This window comes from Meleagris gallopavo, chromosome 29, assembly GCF_905368555.1.
Source record: "Meleagris gallopavo chromosome 29, MGAL_WU_HG_1.1, whole genome shotgun sequence".
Taxonomy (NCBI): domain Eukaryota; kingdom Metazoa; phylum Chordata; class Aves; order Galliformes; family Phasianidae; genus Meleagris; species Meleagris gallopavo.
Genome location: NC_139432.1, coordinates 5,122,419 through 5,142,900, shown reverse-complemented (window position 1 = coordinate 5,142,900; position 20,482 = coordinate 5,122,419). Strand labels below are relative to the sequence as shown.

The 20,482-nt window shown below is 63.3% G+C and overlaps 3 protein-coding genes across 5 annotated transcripts; 2 read left to right on the top strand and 1 right to left on the bottom strand.

The window, feature by feature from the left end:
- Positions 1-537: 537 nt before the first annotated feature.
- CCR10 (C-C motif chemokine receptor 10) lies at positions 538-3,195 on the top strand. Its single transcript, XM_010724661.4, has 2 exons — positions 538-952; positions 1,746-3,195. Exons 1-2 carry the CDS (start codon positions 944-946, stop codon positions 2,820-2,822), a joined length of 1,086 nt encoding a protein of 361 aa, XP_010722963.1. The 5' UTR covers positions 538-943; the 3' UTR covers positions 2,823-3,195.
- A 1,528-nt stretch (positions 3,196-4,723) lies between these two features.
- Positions 4,724-12,164, top strand: PLEKHH3 (pleckstrin homology, MyTH4 and FERM domain containing H3). 2 transcript variants are annotated; one of them, XM_085211096.1, is made up of 13 exons: positions 4,724-5,142; positions 7,676-7,731; positions 8,304-8,392; positions 8,557-8,751; positions 8,837-8,994; positions 9,069-9,192; positions 9,326-9,623; positions 9,709-9,916; positions 10,084-10,211; positions 10,334-10,454; positions 10,533-10,982; positions 11,061-11,252; positions 11,353-12,164. In XM_085211096.1, the coding sequence occupies exons 1-13, from the start codon at positions 4,996-4,998 to the stop codon at positions 11,524-11,526; spliced, it is 2,340 nt and encodes a 779-aa protein (XP_085067222.1). In that variant the 5' UTR covers positions 4,724-4,995; the 3' UTR covers positions 11,527-12,164. The 2 variants fall into 2 exon arrangements, with proteins under 2 accessions (XP_085067222.1, XP_085067221.1); XM_085211095.1 differs by having other exon boundaries at positions 4,725-5,142; positions 10,084-10,220.
- A 769-nt stretch (positions 12,165-12,933) lies between these two features.
- TUBG1 (tubulin gamma 1) lies at positions 12,934-20,463 on the bottom strand. Of its 2 annotated transcripts, XM_085211106.1 has the most exons (12): positions 20,278-20,463; positions 19,976-20,088; positions 19,388-19,555; positions 19,068-19,136; positions 17,759-17,838; positions 17,043-17,169; positions 16,232-16,318; positions 15,842-15,991; positions 15,177-15,224; positions 14,442-14,594; positions 14,018-14,179; positions 12,934-13,613 (listed from the first exon to the last, which is right to left on the bottom strand). In XM_085211106.1, the coding sequence occupies exons 1-12, from the start codon at positions 20,324-20,326 to the stop codon at positions 13,416-13,418; spliced, it is 1,404 nt and encodes a 467-aa protein (XP_085067232.1). In that variant the 5' UTR covers positions 20,327-20,463; the 3' UTR covers positions 12,934-13,415. The 2 variants fall into 2 exon arrangements, with proteins under 2 accessions (XP_085067232.1, XP_085067233.1); XM_085211107.1 differs by lacking the exon at positions 15,177-15,224.
- Between the last annotated feature and the right edge of the window lie 19 nt (positions 20,464-20,482).

Sequence of the window (20,482 nt, the reverse complement as noted above, 5' to 3'; positions counted from 1 at the left end):
GAGCAAACGTCCGGAGCATGTATGTACCTCAGTAAGGGGAGGGGAGAACCCTGTGGATGCCCAGCCTGCAGCAGCTCCATGGCCCCAGGGCACCGGCAGAAAGCTCCTGGGGCCAGTAGGGACTCTGCACAGAGCTGGGGTAAGCCATGGAAAGATGGTTGTTGCTGGGAGAAAGGGGGATTGAGGGATTATTGCTACAAGAGGCAAAAAGCCTGCTAGAGCCTGAAATCAATTTGCTCCCTGCTGGGGAGAGCAAAATGGGTCCTCTTTCCTGCAGATGCTAATCTGGCCTATAAGGAGGGGCTGGGAACGGTGTTGTCAACAACCAGCAAACCGCATCCCCAGCACTGATGGAGCGCAGGGGCGCAGGAGTAGAGTGTGGGACTCTGTGGGCAAGGGGGTTACCATGCATCAGCAGTGTCCCTGGTTCCTGCAACTGCCACTTCCCAGCAGGGCAAGCAATGCCCAAGCTGAACACGGCTCTGCTTGCTGTTCTGGGACAGTGCCAGCCCACAGCAGTCCCGCACTCTCTTTGACATTGCTTCCCTCTGGCTCTCGCACAGCCTTCTGCTTGCAGCCCGTGCTGCAGAGTGGGAGACACCAACAGCAGCCCTGTTGGGCTGGGAACTCTTGCAAGTGCCGGGTCCTCAGCCTGTCTCTCCTCCCCGTGCCCGGGTGTCATCCCCCAGCCCTGCAGCACCAAAGCTAAGCAGAGCACAGTTATTTCTGTACCTCAGCATGCAGACAATAGCCACAAAGATGCAGGATGCAGCTCCAGCGCAGGGTCATGGCTGCTTCTCCTTTTCCCCTGGGGCTGGGCTTGTACTCTCAGCACATCTCTCGGTATCGGGTGCGGCACATGGTCAAACCACAGGTTGCAGAGCTCAGAGACACCGACGGCTCTGGAGCCTCTGAGTGAGGAGGGGAGAGGTCCTGCTGTGCAATGGAGGAGGTGAGGGGCTGCAGAGAGAGGCACATCGCTCTCTGGCTCTTGCTTTTGCTTTTAAACTTTCTTTTGTGCTCCTTGTGGGCTGAGGGGGCTGTAAGGGACAAGCAGGGCAGCACTCAGTGCTCCAAGTGCTCCCAGGCCTGGAGCAGGGAAGGAGCTGGGGAGCTGCTGGGGACAGATTCTGCCTGGAATCAGTGTCAAATCCAGGATGCACGAGTGGGCATTTGAATGCATTGGAAAAGTCCCTCTGCACCCACAGCACCTGGGGCTGCTGGCACTGAGACTGGGGATGGCTGCACAGGGTCACCTGCAAGGGGACACTGTGGACTGTGAGCCAAGTGTGAGCCCCTGAGGACCACTCAGAGCAGCCCCATGGGGTGAGAGCTGGTTCGTGGATGTGGGATCAGATCAGAGACATTGGGGCTGGGGGTGACATTGCTCCACGAGCACTGTGCTGCAGCAGGGAGTGTGGGAAGGTCTCGGTTGTTCTCGCAATGACTGAGCGAGGTGAATCTGCCGCTGCTCCGAGTGGGTGTGAGACAGAAACTGAGCCACTCTCGGGGCTCCCCACAGTGGGGCTGCTTGGTGGGGATGGGTGGGGGCTGTGCACTGCAGTGGAGCGGCGGGCAGCGGGCATCTCTGGTTAGAGCATCTCTCCCATTGAGACAAACGGAGAGAGTGGGGGGTGCTCAGCCTGGAGAGAGTGAGGGCAGTGGGGCTGAGGGGGCTGTAAGGTCCCTTCCAAATCAGTTTGGCTGTGATTCCGTGATCCCTCGATCCCGATCCCTCTGTGCAGGCAAATCCCACCCCCACGGTGATAACGGCCACCACCAACTTCTACACCTGGGAGTACAGCGTCTCATGGGATGACGGCATGCTGCCTGAGCTGTGTGAGAAGCAGGCAGTACAGGGCTTCGCCCGCACCTACCAGCCAGCCATCTACCTGCTGCTCTCACTGCTGGGCACGGTGGGCAACGGGCTGGTGCTGCTCACGCACACCCGCTACCGCCGGGCACGCAGCATCACCGACGTCTGCCTGCTGCACCTGGCCCTATCTGACCTCCTGCTGCTGCTGACGCTGCCCTTTGCTGTCACTGTGACGCTGCAGGGCTGGTCCCCGGACACAGCTGCCTGCAAGGTGCTGCAAGGCATTTATGCCCTCAACTTCTACAGCGGCTTCCTCTTCCTCACCTGCATCAGCATGGACCGCTACGTGGCCATCGTGCGGGTGCCAGCCGCATGCCGCCTGCGTCCACGGGCTCGCCGCCACGGCTGGCTGACGGTGGGCCTGGCCTGGCTGCTGGCTGCACTGCTGGCACTGCCGCAGTTCGTCTACGGCAAAGCAGAACGGCACCAGGACCTCCATATTTGCCGAGTTGTTTTCCCCCCGGCAGCGTCACGGGCAGCACGGGGAGCCACCAACCTCACGCAGGTCGTGCTGGGCTTTGCCGTGCCCTTTGTGGTGATGGCAAGCTGCTACACGGCCGTGGCTCGGACGCTGCTGGCGGCTCGTGGCGCTCAGCCCCACCGGGCGCTGAAGGTGCTGCTGGCCCTTGTGCTGGTGTTTGTGGCCCTGCAGCTGCCCTACAGCCTGATGGTGCTGCTGGACACAGCCGAGCTGCTGGCCAGCTGGGAGCTGAGCTGTGCCCAGAGCCGCCGCAAGGACCTGGCGCTGCTGGTCACCAGTGGGCTGGCATCCCTGCGCTGCTGCCTCAACCCACTGCTCTACGCCTTCCTGGGCCAGCGCTTCCGCCGTGAGCTGTGGCTGCTGGCCAGCGATGCCGGCTGTGTGGGGAACATCGACCCCCGCTGCCCCGGCTGCCCCAGTCCTCGTCAGCGCTCATCACTCTCCACCTGCCAAGATGTGGCATAGGAACGTAGTGCCGTGCCCGGGGCAGGCGCCAGCACCCGCGGGACACAGAACCCCCCCAGGGAAAGCCTGAATAGTCCCAGGAGTCCCTGGAGCTACTGATAGGGGCAGGACACAGACCGTGTCCCGGGCAGATGGAGACAACGCCTTGCGTGCAGAGGCCAATGCCAACACCGGGGAAACGTCCCCAGCTGCAGGGAGGCCATGTAATGTCACACGTGTTTGGGGGGTGTGTGCCACGAGGGCACTGTGCAGTGCCATGCATGCCCCAGTAGGACCGTCTATTGCCCTTGTGCGTGAGTGGGACTGTGCAGTGCCACAGGGCAGCGCCTTCCACCTTCGTTTCCACCCTTGCAATAAACCCTGATCGAACTACGCTATGTGAAGCCACATCCCTGCGCGGCCGGGGACTCTCCGGAGTGGAGGAGCAGAAGCCGCCGCGGGTACCGAGGCCGATATCGGGCAGGCGGCAGGAAGCCGGGGAAGCGCCTCGGCAGCGGCCGGTGGGTGCCTGCAGGAGGCAGCAGAGCCCAGCGCTTCCCGTCCTGCCCGTGCGCCCAGCGCTGCAGGGCCTGATCGCGTCTGCCCGAGCCGGGGGCACCCACGGGGTCGGGACCCTCAGTCACGGGATGGGAGCGGCCTAGCCGCGCTCCGCAGGAGCAGTGGATGTCACGGCCTCCACCATCACCAGCAGGGTAGAGGCGGTGGCAGAGCCCACAGACCCACACTGGGGCTGTAGGGGTCGGAAACCCCCCCGGGGCCAACAGTGTGATCGTCGGGAAAATCCTGCTCTGGCTCAGGCTGGAAACTCCCCCAGGGAGATGGGCGAGAGGGGTTTTCCTCTCTCTTCCTCTTCTCTCATTTCCCCATGAGATTTGGCCCCAGCACATCCATCCCAGTGGCTCCAAGCGTTCCACACAGGGTTGGTGCTCCTGTTGCTCTCGGCCTCCCACCGGGGCTGACCAATGCCAGCACAGAGCCGAGCGGCACAGAGTGCCCAGAGCAGCAGGGACTGCAGGGGCAGTTCAAGCTTCCCTGTGGGGGGGTGGTTCTGAGCCCCGGGTCGGTTCCCTCCGGCTCTTACACCGAGGGTTTCTGTGTGTGGGGCGATGCCTCCCCTGCTCTGGGTTTGGAGACCTCTTCCCGCTCACCCACACGCTCTGGGATCAGCCCAGCTCACACTGGAAAGCTCAGACCCTTCGCCTACTTCTGGGCAGGAAACGCAATTACCGCTGACTCAGCACCGCAGGGCCCCCATCCCCTCGCAGCCCCCATTCTGCTGCACCGACCCCGTGCCCCGCGCACTCCCAGCTCCCTACCCAGCTTCGGGCTGCCCCACGGCCGCGCCGTATCTCCCCGCACCGCGGGCACCACGCCGGTCCTGCAGTTGCTGCTCTGCCCCCGCAGAAGCGGCCCCGCAGCCGCCCCGCTCCCTCCCCACGGCCCCTCGGGGCTGGCGGTGCGTGGGAGGCGAGCTGGCGGCTCCTGCCTGCACGGCCCGGTCCCAGCGGCTCCCGGAGAGCCGGGCGGACGGTTTAACCCTTCTGCGGCTGCACCTTCAGCCCGATGTGACGGCGCTGGCAGGACGGGCCGTGACCCCGTGGCCGCATCGTGCGCACGGTGCAACCGCGGCTGCGAGAACACCAAAGGTGCCCGTGGCACCGAGGGGTGAAAGGACCGCGCCGGTGGAAGTGGGGTGGGATGGTGGAGGGTCATTTCGTGCAACGCGGGAGCTGCGCCCTGCACGCGGCACCGGCGTTCCGGGCCGTCCTGGGCCGGGGCTGCGGCGCGTTGACGGGACGGAACGGGACGCGGCGCCACGCTCCACGTCGCTGCCAGCTCCGCTGTGTGACACCACGCGCCCCGCGGCTCCCCGCCCAGCGCAAAGCGCTGCTTTGCCGAGGCCGGACCACGCCGCAGCCCCGGCGCAAAGCGGTACCGACGGCCGCTCTCGCCCACCGCGCAGCCCCGCTGCCCACCGCCGCACCGTTCGGCCGCGCGCCCCCGTCCGGCGGATGACGCAAACGGCGGCCCCGTCGTACCGGGAGCCTCGCTCCGCCCCGGGCCGTGCGCGGCGATTGGCGGACGTCGGTGACGCGGCGGGACCGGCCCGCCCGGGGCGGCGGCGGCGGCGGCCGGAGCGCGACGCGGGAAGGGAGCCGGGCCCGGCGGGGCGATGCCGTTCCCCGGCGGGCTCTGGTGGCTGCTGTGCTGCCGGCAGGGCTTCACGCTGCTGCGGCGGGACTACGGCGAGGCGGAGCGGGAGGCGGACGGCGAGGCCGAGGAGGAGGCGTCCTTCGAGCTCCGCGCCCACGGAGACCGGGTGGGTCCGAGCGGCACCGGACGCCAGCGGTCGCGGCGCGGGGTTCGATTCGGTTCGGCCCGGCCCGCGGCCGCCCCACACCGCGCTGCTTCGCGCTGCGCCCGGCCCGCTCCCGGTGCGCGGCCCCGGTCCGCGTTTCAGCGGGGCCCAGAACCCGACCCGCCGCGCGGGCCGCCCGTGCCGAGGGGGTTCAGAGCCGGGCCCGGTGGCGGGGACGCCGCGAGCGCATCCGGCGGATCCCGGCAGCGGCCGCCGGGCCCCGCTCCTTGCCGCCGCTTGTCCGGGCACGTCCTCCCCTCGCTCGGGGTGCGCCGGGCCCCGCGGGCCGGGCTGCCCTTGGCGCGTCCCCTCCACGGGGCGCCGAGATCGGAGCCGCCGGGGCCGGCGGGCAGCGGGACGGGGAGCTCTGGCCGCCGAGGGCTGCGCGGGGGCCGGGCTCGTGCCGAGCTCCGTGCGCTTCCCGCGACTGAGCCGCGGTGCCGGGGCCGGCGGGGACGTCGGCCTGAGTGAAGAGGTCGGGGCCCGGATCCTCCCGGTGTTCGGAGTCCGCGTCTGCGGGGGCCGCAGGCGGTTGGGGTCCCCGGGCGCAGAGTCTCTCCCGCCCTCCCTGGGGGAGGCAGCCCGGCTGCTTCTCTCGCAGTCCGCGGGACTTGGCGCCACATTCCCATTAGTTCGGGCTGCGCGTGGTCCCTGGGACGCACCGGGGGCTCCCAGAGCCCGAGCTGCCTCCGGCCGTGCGGCCGAGCCGGGCTGGCACCGCGGCTCCCGTCTGTTGGGCCGTACCCGCCGTCCTTTGCTCGGTGCCGCGCGCGCCGTGGCGTTGGCTGCTGCCCCCGGGCTGTTCCCGGTGCCCTGGCAGCGCGGGGGGAACCGGAGCGCCCACGGAGTGATAGAGCGCAGCCGAACCCGAAGCGTCTGGGTGGAGAGCGGAGCTTCCCATGCCTGCTTCTCGGGGCAGAGCTGTGGAGCCAGAGCCTGGCGCGGGATTCCGCTCTGAGCTGGGGTCGAGGGTGAGGTTGGTGAGGGGGTCCCCGTAGGCTCTGCGCAGCCCCGGGTCCGGGCAGCGCTGCAGGGCTGCTCTCAGCACGTCTCCCCTTCCAGTCTCCCTGCTCTGGCTGCTTCCTCTGCTCAGGGAAGCGGAGCAGCGCGGCGGAAGCCAATGCTTCCCTCCTGCCAGGCTCCACGAGGAATAGTGGGGGGGGCTGGGAGCTGCGGGGCTGAATCGCTGCCCAGAGGGGCTGTGGGGCTGGGTGCAGCCGAGCTCACTGCAGTCCTTCTCTGCCCTGCATTGGGGTTTGCAGCGTGGTCTCGTTGCTGCCGGCGTGCTTTGACCGTGAAGGGCTGCGGACAGCCCTGGTGCCCCCATTGCAGCAGATCCTGGCTCTCAAGGGATACCTTCAGCAGCACCTCCAGGGCAGGGGTAGGGAGGCAGGGCTGGAGGTAGGCCTGCTGGGCACTGGAGCTGGTGCCAAGGGCACAGCAGCAGAAGAAGCCTTCTGGGACTTCCTGCGTCCCACGGGCTGCGCTGGCTCCGGAGGTTGAGTCTGGCATGTGTGGCTGTGACGCCAGGTCCCTGGGGAGCCCTTTTCCCGCCCTGTGGCTGTGGGGTCCCCATCAGCCTGTGGTGTGGCTGCCTCTTCCTGGGAGCGTGGGAGCAGCTGGCCTGGCCGTGGCGGCTCCTCTGGTTATTTATAACCCTGAGAAGGAGCCGTCCTGCGGGTTGTGAGAGGTGCTGGGCACCACCCCATGGCACAGCCATGCAGGAGTGCACAGAGCCCTCCTCGCCCGAGGGGTGGCACAGCTCTGGGTGACACCATCCCTGTGCACACGGTGCTTCTGCTCATGGCGGGTGCCCTTAACGCCACAGATCAGTGGTGCTCGATCCTGCCCTGGCGTGGCAATACCTGGGGCAGCTCCTGCTCCCCGTCCCCACTGCTAATTTTAGCAGTTGTCTCTTTTTCTTGGCATTCTGCAGTGTGCTCTGACTTAGTTGTGTCTTCCCCCATCAGGTTGCAGCTGGCAGCAGTGCCTGTGCACCTCCTGGGGCCATCCTGCCTGTGCCACCACATCCCTGCTCCCTGCCCGGCGTGGTGCCGGCCAGTACCGGGACACTGCCTCGTGTCCCAGCATGTGCGTGGGGCAGTCACGTGAGTGGCTCCATCGACATGGAGTCGTGTCACACAAGGAGGAACCATCCCCATCCCGCTGCAGGGCCAGGGACTTCCCTGCTCAGCGTCCCACTGCCGCGGGCAGGAAGTCAGCGGCCCCATTACAATGGGACTTTGTGCCGTAAGCGTATTACTCAGCACTGACCTTGTGCAATTCTGCACGGTATTCAGCCTGCTGGGGTGAGCTGAGGATACGCGGCCAGCGCACCCGCAGCTGCCCTGAGGGGTGCCCTAGCTGCAGCCATGCGTGCTCCTGGGGTATGAGCCCATCCCTCTGGATCCAGAGACGTGCAGCCATTGTGGGGAGCTGGATTGGGGGTGCTGGGCAGTGACCGGGGAGTGAGACATCTCTCCTTCTTCTGCAGGCATCCCTGGAGGTGAGCCTGAGTCAGCCCACGCGCACCAGCAGTGGCTCGGAGCGGTGAGTGACCCCCTGCCACATCCCATCACAGCCCTCACACTGTGCTGCGGGGGCTGGTACCCAGCAGGTACCAGTGTGCACCATCCTGTCCCATTCACAGAGCTGGGCACGGTGTGGAGGAATGGCAGAATCAAGACTGCCAGTCTCCATCCTACACCTCAAGCACATCTCCATCCCTGTGGCGAACAGCTAAGCTGTAGCAGATTACCCAAAGGGACCCCACTGTGGGGCTCTGCGGGACTGTGTCTGCCCATGGGGCCGTGTCCTGGGCTGCTATGTGCCCAGGGAAGCAAGGTGCCGGGGCCTAGCAGCCTGCCTGCTCCCTGTCCTCGCAGCACTGACACCGCTGCCAGCATTCCTTCCTGGTTGTTCATTTTCCGAATTCCTTGGCAGGGCCACAACTGCAGACAGCTTATTTTTAGCCAGGGTCATCTGCACCCAATGGCTCTGCTGCGTTCCCACTGCGGAGTTGAGGGGTGACCGAAGCCCCTGGGGGTGCAGGTCCCTGCTGCCATTTCCCCCCGTGTGGGATGCTCTCATGGGCACCTGGCTGAGTCCTGCCTTGTTCCCAGGTCCCTGCTGGTGTCGGAGGAGATGCGCAGTCTCATTGTGGAGAAGGGGCCGGGGCCAGTGGAGGAGGACCCCGATGCTCTTGTGAAAGGTGGGTGCGGTGTCACGTGGGCTTCTGTCTCTTGGATGCTTCTGGCCTGGGCTCCCAGCCAGGGTTGGCAGGACCGTGCCCCGATGGGCTGGGTGCTGCCCTGGGATGGTACAGGGCAGAGCACTTGAGCAGATGCTGCAGCAGCTGAGGCTTCCCCTCCCCAGGCTGGCTGCAACGGGAGGTGCGGGGCGGTGTGAAGACACCCTGGCTCCGGCCTCGCAAGTACTGGTTCGTGCTGACGCCCGACTCCCTCGACTACTACAGCAGCAATGAAAGGGGGGCCAAGCGTCTGGGTTCCCTGGTGCTCACCAGCCTCTGTTCTGTGGTGTGGCCAGACAAGCAGACCTACAAGGAGACGGGTAGGGAGCCCCTTGGCTGGGCTGTGCCCTCGCACCCTGCATTGTCACCCAGAGGGGCGGCGGGTGAGCTGTGCGTCCCTCGCAGGGTTCTGGAGCATGACAGTGTTTGGCAGGAAGCACTGCTACCGCCTGTACACCGAGCACTTGCACGAGGCCGTGCGCTGGGTGTGCGCTGTGCAGAAGGTGATCGACAGCAAAGCGCCCGTGCAGACGCCCACACAGCTGCTCATGCGCGATGTGGAGGTGAGCGCAGGGCTGCGGCGCTGCACCCGGCGGGCAGTCCTGGGGCAGCTGCTGCTATCGCCTCACCCTTGCAGGAGCACTGTGGCAGCCCCGAGGTGCTGGAGCAGATCTACCGCTGCAACCCCATTCTGCGCTACACCAGCAGCCCCCTCTACGCACCCCTGCTGCCTTTCCCCTACGGCAGCCTGGACCAAAGCGGTGAGCGTTGCATGCGGTACTGTAGCAGTTCCACGCTGCTGGGCTGGGTCTGAGTTCCACATCATGTCTGTGGTGGTGGGGAGGCGCTTTGGAAAACCCACACAGCTGTTAAATCCCCGTTCCTGTCCTGCAGCTCCTGGTCCTCACAGCTACACCACGCTGCGCGACGAGGCCGTGAAGCTGTTTAACTCTCTGCAGCAGCTGGAGTCGCAGCAGGACCCAGTGCCGCTGATCCAGGGCATCCTGCAGACCTGCCTGGACCTGCCGCCGCTGGTGGATGAGATTTACTGCCAGCTAGTGAAGCAGACCACGGAGCCACCGGCGCCGGGCGGGCCGGGCGACTTGCACTACTGGCAGCTGCTCACCTGCATGAGCTGCACGTTCCTGCCCTCCCCGCCCGTCCTGCGCTTCCTGCACTTCCACTTGGACAGGCGAGTGCCGCTGAGCCGTGGGGCGCGGAGCTGGGATGGCACGGAGACCCCGAGGCGGCGTTGACCCTGCCGGTGTTCCGCGCAGGACGGAGAGCCGCTTCCCCGCCTCGGAGATGGCCAAGTACGCCCGCTTCATCCAGGAGGCGCTGGGAAAGACGCGGGGCCGGGAGTGCGTGCCGTCCCTGGAGGAGATCCTGGTGCTGATGCGGCGACAGGAGATGGTGTGCACCGTGCACTGCCCGGGGGTGGCCGCCTGCAGCGTGAGCATCAGCTCCCACACCACGGCGGAGGAGGTGGGCGCCGCGGCCGCGCCGCGCGGGGCTGGGGGCGGCTGAAGGAGACGGGGCCGGGGAGGGGGGCCGGCGCGGGGCCTGCCGTGACCTGTCTGTGTCCCTTTGCAGTCCTGAGCGCAGCGGCCAGGGACGCGCAGTCACCGTTGGTTGCCTTTGTCTCGCCCCAGGTGGCCCAGGAGCTCGTGTCGCGCCTGGGGCTGTCGCAGAGCCCCAACCTCTTTGCGCTCTATGAGCAGTCCCGGCTCCGCGAGCAGCCCGTGGGCAGCTCCACGCTGCTGGCCGACGTCCTCACCAGGTTTGAAAAGTAAATGTCCCACCGCGCTGCCCGGGGGCCGGGGGCGCCGCGAGGAGGGGGCGCTGCGGGGCCGCGTCCGCGCGCGAGCCCGGCGCTGCTGACGGCTCCGTCCTTCCCCGCAGCCTGGCCGGGGAGCGGCGGGGGCAGGACGCGCCGCGCCGGCTCCGCTTCAAGCACTACGGCTTCCTGGACACGGAGAACGTCCCGCGGGACAGCCTGGAGTTCGCGCTCCTCTTCGAGCAGGTGGGAGCGGCGCCGCGCCGCGGGCGGTCGGGCCGCGCGACGGCCGGGCCCGGCCCCGCTCACGCCGGCGTCCCGCAGGCTCACGAGATGGTGCTGCGGGGCTACGTGCCCACGTCGGAGGAGACGCTGCAGACGCTGGCGGCGCTGCGCCTGCAGAGCCTCAACAGCGACTTCTCCGCCCGCGCGCCGTTCCCGCGCCTGGAGGAGCTCCTCCCGCCCCGCGCGCCGCGCGCCCGCCCGGCGCCCCCCCGCGCCGACCCCCCCCCGAAGTGCCGCGGGGCGCGGCTGCGCGCGGGGCTGCTGGCCGGGGGGCTCTGGGGGCGCGCGCCGGCCAAGCGGCGCGCCGAGCGGGACCTGCGGCTGCGAGGCCGCCTGCGGGAGGAGGGGGCCGGCACCGTGGCCGCCGTCGTGGAGAAGTGGAAGCTGCTGCAGGGCATGGGCCGGCCCGAAGCCATGGCCGCCTACGTGGCGCTGGTGCGGGAGTGGCCCGGCTTCGGTTCCACGCTCTTCGACGTGGATCTGCGCGCGGTGAGGCCCCGGCGCGGCGGTGGGGATGGGGCGCGCGAAGGGAGGGGGCGGCCCTGACGGCCCTCCGTCCCCCCGCAGAGCCACGTGGGCGCCGGACCCCAGCGGCTGTGGCTGAGCGTCGGGGCCAAGGCCGTCTCGCTCTATAAGCCGGGGGAACCGGAGCCCCTGGACAGCTTCTGCTACAGCCGCATCTCCTCCTTCGGGGCCTCCGATAGCAGCACCTTCCGCCTCTCTGTGGAGGACCGGGACCTGCTCTTCGAGACCTCCCAGGTGAGAGGTGTCTGTCACTCCATCCGTCCGTCTGTCCGTTGTCCTGTTTGGGGGCTGCAGACGCTTCAGGCTGACCCAGCTGCGTCCCTCCGCTCCGCAGGTGGATGAGATCGCCCAGCTTCTCAACACTTACCTTGCCTCGATGGGTGCCCGCCAGCCCCAGGAGCCGCCTGCCAGCCCCCTCGGCCCTGATGCTGCAGTGCGACCCCGGGGGCTGTGCCCTGCAGCTGGGTCCTGGCAGCACCTGCTGCCTGCTGGCTCCTTCAGCAGCTAGCCTGGCAGCCAGAGGATGCTCCGTGGATGGCACGAGGAGAGCAAGCAGTGGGTCGGCATGGACCCAGGTGCCATGCGCTCCCTGATCCAACGTTGCCTTTCTGGTTGTTTCCTTAATTTATTTCGAGACGCCTGCTTACCCACGTCTCTGAGCACTTTCCCTGGAGGGGCGGTGGGGCTGCTGTGCTGTGGGTACCTGCTGTGGCTATGCCCTGGTTCCCCCGGCTGGTGCCCCACGCTGCCCCCCAGGCCTGTCCCCGTCCCTTGTCCCTGGTGCCTTTGCCTCCAGCAGTTGTGCTGTCCTGGTGGTTCTGCCCATGCCCCAGTCCTCGCCCCGGTGGCTTTGCCTGGGCAGAGGGTGCTGGGCAGCTGCACTGCCATTGTCCGTCTGTCCGTCCGCTGAGTCCACTTTTCCTGGAAAGCTGCGGGTGGCTTTTGGCTGAGCTGCCCTTAGGGGCCCATGTGGTGCCCTGTAGCAGGGCTGGTAGTGCAGGGGTACCCCAGGGGCGGCAGGGTGGGTGGTACGGCTGGGGCTTGGCCCCACAACGTTCCCTCTGTAAAGTTGGTCAGTCGTCTTTGGGGCTTTTGTTTGTTCTGTTGTTTTTTGTTTTTGTTTTTTTAATAAATGCACAAAAGGAAGGCTGAGTTCCCTGTCATCCTCGGGATGTGCAGCAGGGACTGATCCCTGCAGGCGGCAGGGCTTCAGCTTGGGTGCCCCTGTCCACAGCAGAACAGCACAGCGTGTCCTTGGGGGCAGGGAGCTGCTGGCTCTGTGGCTCCTCGTGCTGCCCTTTGGCATTTCGTCAACAGCGCTGCAGCTCTGCGTCCAGCTGCCCCGGCACCCGCTGGCACTGCCGCCCCGGCTGGGGGGGAACTGTCCCTGCTGCGGGCGCCTCTGCAGGGCCCATGCCAAGAGGGCGTGGGAGCCCAGCGCTGCAATGGCTGTGAGTATTTTTAGCCTGCTGCTCCGTGCCACAGGGTCAGAGGAAAAGGCTAATTCTCACCTTGGGCTGCCTGTCCATGGGCCGCTGCCAGCAATGCCCCGCACCCCGTGCTGTCACGGGTTGCATGGTTGCTCGTGTGGAACAGCACCAGAGCTGGCTGTGCATGGGCCGGCAATGCTGGCAGCCTCTTGCCCTTCCTACCACTGCCATCCCTTTGCTTTGGGCTGCAGCGGTGAGGACGGCACCCCAATGGGGTCCTCCTGCCCGTGGCTTCACCCCTGTGAAACATTAACAGCGTCGCCATGTGCGCAGTGCAGGCCGGGCGGGGAGGTGTCCTGGTCAGCTGCACTGCAGGTCCTGCCTGTATTTCTGGCTCTGCTGTAGCACTTGCCCAGCAGCATGCTGCCCGCTGCAGGGGCTCCTACTTGGTGCTGCGGTGCAGTGGGGACTCGCTGCAGGCAGAGTCAGTGCAGGAACAGCCTTTATTAAAGCAAAATAACCTACAAAAATATAGATGCAGCCTGTGGCCCAGGCCTGATCTGGCAAAGGAGGAAGGACTCTGCCCAGGGCAAGGACTGGCTCAGCCACACACAGCCCTCAGCCACAGGGCCCAACCTTTGGGCCAGGCCCGCTCCAGGCCCCCTGGTTCTCCTCTTGCCCTCCTCCAAGTGCATACATGCTCCCAGGGCAAGAGGATCCCTCAGCATCATGAGCGGCTGCCCCAGTCCCATCCTGGGCCAGGGCATGCGGTGTGGTGGGGGCTGTCCTCTGCCCAGGGCCTGCAGGGGCAGCGCTGCTCACTGCTGAGGAGCACACGTGTGTGTGGTGTGTGTGGTGTGTGCACATCCACCGGCAGCTCTATGGGAGGCCTGAGCGGTGCTCGAGTGGGTGCAGCAGAGCCGTGCCCTGCAGCGTGGCGGTGGCCGTGAGACCTCCTGTCCCCAGCTCACTGCTCCTGCGTGCCCCACGAGATGTAGTCGGGGCGCGTGGCCGCGTGGTACTCATCGATCAGCTGCTGCACAATCTCCCGTGAGTTGTCCAGCTCATCGAAGTTGTCCTTGAAGATGTCCTCCTTGCGGAACTGCTCCAGGAAAGCCTCCCGCTTGCGCAGCTTGTCGTACTGCCGGCACGTCCGCTCAAACAGCTGGGGAGCAGTGCAGCAGTCAGGTAGGACGGGACTCCTGAAAGTGCCTGCACGGCCCAGGGGACGGGGCCCTGCCTCTCAGGCTTCAAGCAGCACCAGGCCTGCAGGGCAGGAGCTGCCACCTGCACCCCACCAATGCTTGGGATCAGCTCATGCTCCTCAGGCTGCTTTTGGCCATGAAGGGGGGGGCATGTGCCCAGAGGATGCAGAATGGATGGATGCGACCCCAGGCCAGAAAACCTAAATCCTGATGTGCTGCAAACTGGGACTGCCTACCCACCCCTCATCTGTAGGCCGCTGTGGCTTTGTGAAAGTCTCAAGAGAAGACGTCTGTAAAATAATGGTCAGAACCACAGCTTCAGGGGCCTAGAGTACTGCCTGTGGTGCAGAGGGAAGGCACTCACCGAGGAGATGTTGGTGTGATTTGCCATCATGAGGCCGCTGACACGGTGTGCCGAGGGCAGGTAAGGGGACTTCCGTGACAAAGCCACCTGGATGCTGGCAGGACCCCAGGGAATGAAGTTAGCCAGCTTCCTCTCCCGGATCCGCTGCAGACTCTTGTGAACCTGGTGGGGTGAGAGCAACAAAGGATAGCAGGGTGCTGGGCAAAACCCAGCTGCAGCACTCCCAGGAGCTGCTCCTTGCAGGGCATACAGTCTCCATAAGGTGGGCTTCACCAAATGGCATGCAGCCTCATGCAGGAGCAACCTGGGGCCAGTTCTCAGGCACCTCAGCCTCGCTCTGGGATTTCCAAGCAGGAACATGGTGACTGTGCCATTCTTATACCAGTTCCATCAGCATCTGAAATGGCATCATGCAGGAGCTCACCTGTGTGGGATCTACCTCCCCCTGGATGATGTTCAGGATGGCAATGTAGCAATGGTTGGTCTGCCTGTCTCGACCTGTGGACACCATCACGTTTTTAGGCTGCAGCAATCTTCTCATCACATCCAGGACTGTGGTTTTCCTCACGCTGGCCACCTACAAACATCAGCTGGGGTCAGAGGCAGTGGGTGTGCTGCTTCCTTGCCCTCCCGCTGGCCTGTACATGCACATAGGAACAGAGGGCGGCTGGAAGGAGAAGCCCTTGCCCTTGGAACAGAGCCACGTGCAAAGCTGCATGCAGGACGGGAAAATCCCAAAGTCACACCACAAGCACAGCCAGGCTGAGAGCTGGAGCATTGGTGTAGGCTCCCACAAGGGAGTTGAACTGCCCATCCAGCAACGCAGCCGGGGCTGGGGGTGAAACTCAGCTGAGCTCAGTGAAGGGAAACATTTAATGTTGCCATTGCACATCTGTCCCGCTCCACTTCTGAGAAGAGGAGCAAGGCTGGAAGACGGGAGAGGGACCACCCTGCACTGAGCCAGTGGGCAGCCACAGCAGTCTCCAAGTGCTGTCATAGACTTCACACAACTTCAGTCTGCTCAGTGGGTGCCAGGGCCAGCACCCAAAAGAGCGTGCCTAAGGCAAGGACAGCTTGGTGGTGTGGCAGCCCAGCTCTGAGCTGCTGGATGAACCCCCCTCGCACTCCTCTCTGGGAGGACAGAACACACACTCAATACCCTTTTCAGAGCCAGCAGTTTTTCGGATTTGCTTCTCTGAGTAACATCCTGAGGAAATGCATACAAGAGGAGATTAGCAGCTGTTAGCCCCTAGCAGAACTGAGACACAGCCAGCGCAGGTGAGTGTCTCAAAACAGAACAGCCTCATTCTGCCCTGTGGCTGGGGGGGCACTGGCTGGGAACAAGCAGAACACTACTGGCAATGTTTGATGCAGGTGAAGGGTAACCAGACCCTCCCTGGGTGCACCCTGGTGAAGAAGCTGACACCTGGAAACCACATTCAGCCGTGGCATGGCAACGAACAACAGCGTTCTGACCTAAATGGTGTGAGTTTGTGATCCACTGCAATGACAGGACTGGTGGGGTGCTTTGCTAGGCTTGTTCTGATCATTTCTAAGGATGACTTTTATCAAATCAAATATCATTGGCCTTCCCATAGCTGCAACAGCCATTCCAAGGATGTTTGGAGTAAGGATTTAGCCCAGCACAAGCACAGCTGTCTGCTCGTGGCTGATTCACATTGTGCTTGAGCTGTCGCATGAGGTGGCTGCACATGGATCTGGGATTAGGAACATGCAACTACAGCTCATGCCAAGACTATGGATTGATGGGATGTTACACGGTGCCCTCAGGGAAAAGGAGGAGTCCCCAGAAGGCTGCCTTACCGACTGGTCTGTGGTGAGTGGTGTGTACCCCGTCATGAGGAAGTGCAGTCGTGGGGTGGGAATCAGCGAGGCAATCAGACCGATGAGGTCGTTGTTCATGTACCCGGGATACCTGAGTGTGGTGGTGCTGGCAGACATGATGGTGGAGACCTGGGAGGAAGAGGACTGGGTCACCAAGTGGTCACAGAGCATATTCAAAGCCTGCTTTAAAAAACTAGGTCAAGGGAAGCTGTGTGCCCACAGAATACACCCTAAAGAAGGGCAGAGGAACCACGTTCACAGTTCCAGGCTGCCCAGCATCGTGCCAAGCTTATGGAGCAGGCTCAAACCAAATCCAAGCCACCAGGGAAGCCCTGTGCCAGCTTCTCCAGAGGGAAGAGCCCTTCTCACCAGCTGGTTGATCTGAGAGAATGATGGGTTTTGAATGTGCAGCCGATCTGTCGCGATACGATTCAAGGCAGTGTTATCTAGAACCACCTGCAAAAGGAAAACAGCTCTGTGAAGACTCTCAGAAGCAGCCAGAGAAGAGGCAGCCCTGACCACATGTCTGAGGGCACTGGATTGCACAGCTTGGCCCAGCACAAGTCCCAAGCGCAGCAGCCCAGCAGAGTGCTCTGTGGCAGGTGGCAGACACTCGAAACCACAAGCTGACTCATTCGTGGAGAGTAACAGACACTGTCAATGGGAACTCTTGCCTTCAACTTGGCTGTGCTCCCCTGTGCCCTCCCAGAGAGCACAGCCTCTGGGCCAGCACCTCGCAGTCACCTTCAGCAGCACTGGCACAGCTGTTACTGCCCTGCCATGTGCAGAGGTTAAGGCGGTAGGGATGAGCAGGAATCTTGGTTAGGACTTGCCTGCCTAGGGCCTGTGGATGCTGGAAGTGAGTTGAACTGAAGGCCGTGGGGCAGTGCTGCAGAGGAAGCACAGCTAGCCCACTGCTGCCGTGGGAAGAATCCGCCAGATTCAAGAGGCAGAACTACCAAGCAGGACAGCTTGGAAGGGGTTAGTGCAGAGCCCTCGTCCCTAGAACCACCATATCTGCCCAGACCTTCTGGACAGAGGTGTACTCGCTGCTATGTATGGGGGATTCAGAGGCTGCAGTACCCGCCCCAATAAAGGCTGCACTTCAGAGCTGCCAGGGACAGGGCTGCTACACAGGAGCTGGCTGTGCTACTGGGCTGACATGCAGTGGGGCTCTTACCACGCAGTCAGCATTCTGAGTCAGTCTCTTCAGTGTCAGTAGAGAGTTGTATGGTTGGACCACAACATCACTCATCTCATCCTGGTTTGGGAAAACCGAGTAGGTCTCCACCAGCTTCTTGGGATACCTAGTGAGAAAGTCCAGCCATCTCAAGGGTTAACATCGCCAAGGCAGCACTTTGTCTCCTCCCACAAGCTCTCTTTGCAGTCTCCAGGCTCAGGACAGCAGTGAGTCACCAGCACTGCATGCCAGATTCAGCTCCCAGGGAGGGAGAGAATTTGTCCCAGCAGTGCCTACTCTAGCAGTGCAGGAGCAGGCTGCCAGACAGAGCTACAGGCAAGGCTGAGCCATCCACAGGCAGATTAAACAGCTGCTTACAAGCCCTTTCAAGAGGCTGCAAGCTGAAACAGGCAGGGATGGCAGCTCAGAACTACAACCAGAGCCTCCCACCCTCCACGGTGCAGTCGAGGTGTCAGAAGGCAGCTGCCTGATAAGAATGGCTGAAGCTTGGACAGCACAAGTCCAGCTTCAGAGCCTCTGTAGTCCACAGGCATATCAGGAGCCATCCCTTCCCTGGGCAGTTTGCCAGGGATTGCACAAGACAGTATTTGGGTGGGGGTGGTAGCCTGGGCTCTGAGTCAGCTCTCTGCTCTGGCAGGGTGCCCAGCCTGGGCCAGACTCTGCGGTGCAGAAAGGGGATAAGGCTGAACACTCACCTGTCATTCAGTCTCTCGAGGAGGTAAGAGCCCAGCCCAGAGCCTGTTCCACCAGCAATAGAGTGGCAAAGCACGAATCCCTGGAAGGAAGCAGTATGCAGAAAGCTCAAGGTCCAATTCAGCCCCAAGAGAAGACAGAATAGAGGCCTGCCAGTGAAGGTGAGAACCTCCCCACGGCAATACTGCTGCAAGCAGGGAGCTGAAAGCACGTGGAGGTTAGTCCTGGCTCCTCCAGACTGCAGTGACAGCCACATGCTCATCACACCACTTCTCCAGCGTGGGAGGATTCTACTTCTCTGCACACGCCACAAAGTACAACCACTGCTCAGGAGCCTCCTGGAGTCCTCCCACCCCAAAACACAGAGTTCAGAATAGCTCAGATGTCGCTCTCAGCACCCAGCTGGTCACGTTAATGGAGGCAGATCTTCTCAGCCTGTGCCCTCCTCTCAGAGGCCAAACTCCCTGTACCTGACTTTAGCACAGTCCCCGCTTTCTGCAGATCCCACGGTCTGCTCTTAGATCTTCCGCCAACTTATTTTATGACAGTATTTTCCCTTTCCCTGTTGCCATGTGACAGCCTGACACAAATACCAAGGAGCCTTGTCTGTCTCCGTACAGGAAATGGTTTTATCTGGATGGTAGTCAAGGTCCTGCCAAAGGCACAAGACAAAGAAACCCCAAAGCTTTCTCCAGGCTTTTGGTATCCCCGATGCCTCTTTAATCCAGCTAGAGAGAACATGAAGCTGCGGCTGCCCACGTTTATTCTGTGGATTTCGGAGCACTGGGCAACTCTGACTTCGAGCATTTTTCTAAGGCACCCTGTGGCTCTCTCTGCTGTTGCAGGCACCACGGAGCAGCAAGTGCCTCATTTCCATGCAGTTCCCTTTTACCCACATAGACCTTCATTGGAGAACAAGCCAAAAGGGCAGTGCATGCACTTCTGCAATTGATGAAAGGGAGAGCCATAGGAGGAAGGTGGAACAGAGAAAGAAAGAAGCACAATAATGCCTGAAACTCCTCCTGCAGACTGTATTCGGGGAGGTGCCCAATGCCATCAGTGTTTTGGGCAGAAAAATGCCCCACTGAGCACACAGTAAGATGACTTCTGGGGAAGCCTGGCAAATGTAGTAGTGACAGAAAAGATCTCCCTCTCCCAGCTCCTCTCTGTGCTCATCGCCTGCGTCAGCACCCAGAAGCAAGCTGAGCCATTCTGCATGCACTGGAGGACAGAGCTCAACCTCACAGAACAGCAGTCCAGCTCTGAAATGCCAGGCAAGACAACCGCATCCAAAGCTCCCAATGTACTTACTTCCAAACTGTCACTCCCATCAGCCTCTCTGTCTATTATGTCAAATATATCTTCATGGATTTTTTCTCCCTGCAATAGAGACCATAACAGGATTTGTTCATCTCCCACAGAAAACAGTGCAAAGCTTATCAAGCTGGGCATGAAGCCAAGCTGGGTGGGCACTGGGATCCTGTACCCAGGGTGCCACAGTCAGTCCTATGTCTCTGCTGAATGACGCAGAATTCTGCAGGAAGTGCATGCTGAGCCTGACATGAGAAAGGCCACAATAAAGCCTCAATAACCGCTCTGTTTTCATACACAGGAGCACCAAGGCCTGTTACCTGTGAGAAGCCACTGGCCCAGTTATTCCCGGCTCCACCTCCATGCTCAGACAGATAGATGTTTTCCGGATTGTAGAGGTTAGCATAAGGGGAGTTCAAGATGGAGTGGATGACTCGGGGCTCCAGGTCCAGCAGCACAGCTCGTGGGATGTAGTGCTCATCATCCGCCTTTAACAAGGAGCAGTAAGGTCAGCATGCAGTATAGCTCCTCACCACAAGAGAAACTGACTGAGCGTGCCACCTCCTGGCCACAGGCAAGCACGATGCAGCGCGCAGGAGGCGCAGCCCGCTATGTGCTGTGCCCATCACTTCCTGCCGTGTCCCAGAGCACCCTGAGTGCCGGTGCGGGGCAGCCCTGCTGCTGTTTGGTGATGCGCTGCCTGCAGCACCCTGAGCCTGATGCTTCCATCTCCGCCAGCCTCCGTACACATCCAGAACACGGAACCAGCATGTGGATACAGCTCTGGCAGCAGCACGGGGCTCCACTCAAGCAACAGCCCAAGGTGCCACCCCCCCGTTCTCAAAAGGGGCTGCAGCAGCGCGGCTGCCTCCGCTACGCGGCGAAGCAGCCTGGGGAGCCGTGGGTACCTGGTAGAAGAAGACGTCCTTGCGGTCGGTACCCTCAGTGGCAAACTCCTCCACGATGCCCTCGGGGCTGATGCCGTGCTCAGCGCAGAGCTGCTTCCAGAACTCGAACCCAACTGCGGGGACGGCGGTCAGCGACCCCCGCCTCCAGGCCCCGCCCCCGCCCCGCCAGGCCCCGCCCCCGCCCCGCCAGGCCCCGCCCGCGCCCCCGCCAGGCCCCGCCCACGCCCCCCATAGCATCCCGGCCCCGCCCGGGCCGCGCTGCCCCGTCCTGGCCGCGCCGCCGCTCTCGGGCGTCTACTCACTCTGGTTGCCGCACTGGCCCAGCTGCAAGGTAATGATCTCCCGCGGCATGCCGCCCGCCGCTCCGTTCCGCTCAGCTCCGCTCCCGCTGCTCAGCCGCCGTCTCCCGCTCGGCGCCAACGGCACTGCGCGTGAGCGCGGCGCACTTCCGCTCCCGCTTCCTCCGTCCCCTCGCGGCGCCCTGGAAACGCGCGTGCGCGCTCGCAG

Coding starts and splice junctions, on each gene's coding strand:
- PLEKHH3 (XM_085211095.1), top strand. CDS start 4,996: ATGCCGTTCCCCGGCGGGCTCTGGTGGCTGCTGTGCTGCCGGCAGGGC. Junction 7,732..8,303: donor ACCAGCAGTGGCTCGGAGCG/GTGAGTGACCCC, acceptor CCTTGTTCCCAG/GTCCCTGCTGGTGTCGGAGG. Junction 9,193..9,325: donor CGGCAGCCTGGACCAAAGCG/GTGAGCGTTGCA, acceptor CCTGTCCTGCAG/CTCCTGGTCCTCACAGCTAC.
- TUBG1 (XM_085211106.1), bottom strand. CDS start 20,326: ATGCCGCGGGAGATCATTACCTTGCAGCTGGGCCAGTGCGGCAACCAG. Junction 20,089..20,277: donor GGGCCAGTGCGGCAACCAGA/GTGAGTAGACGC, acceptor CCGTCCCCGCAG/TTGGGTTCGAGTTCTGGAAG. Junction 14,180..14,441: donor GGGAGGTAGATCCCACACAG/GTGAGCTCCTGC, acceptor TCACCCCACCAG/GTTCACAAGAGTCTGCAGCG.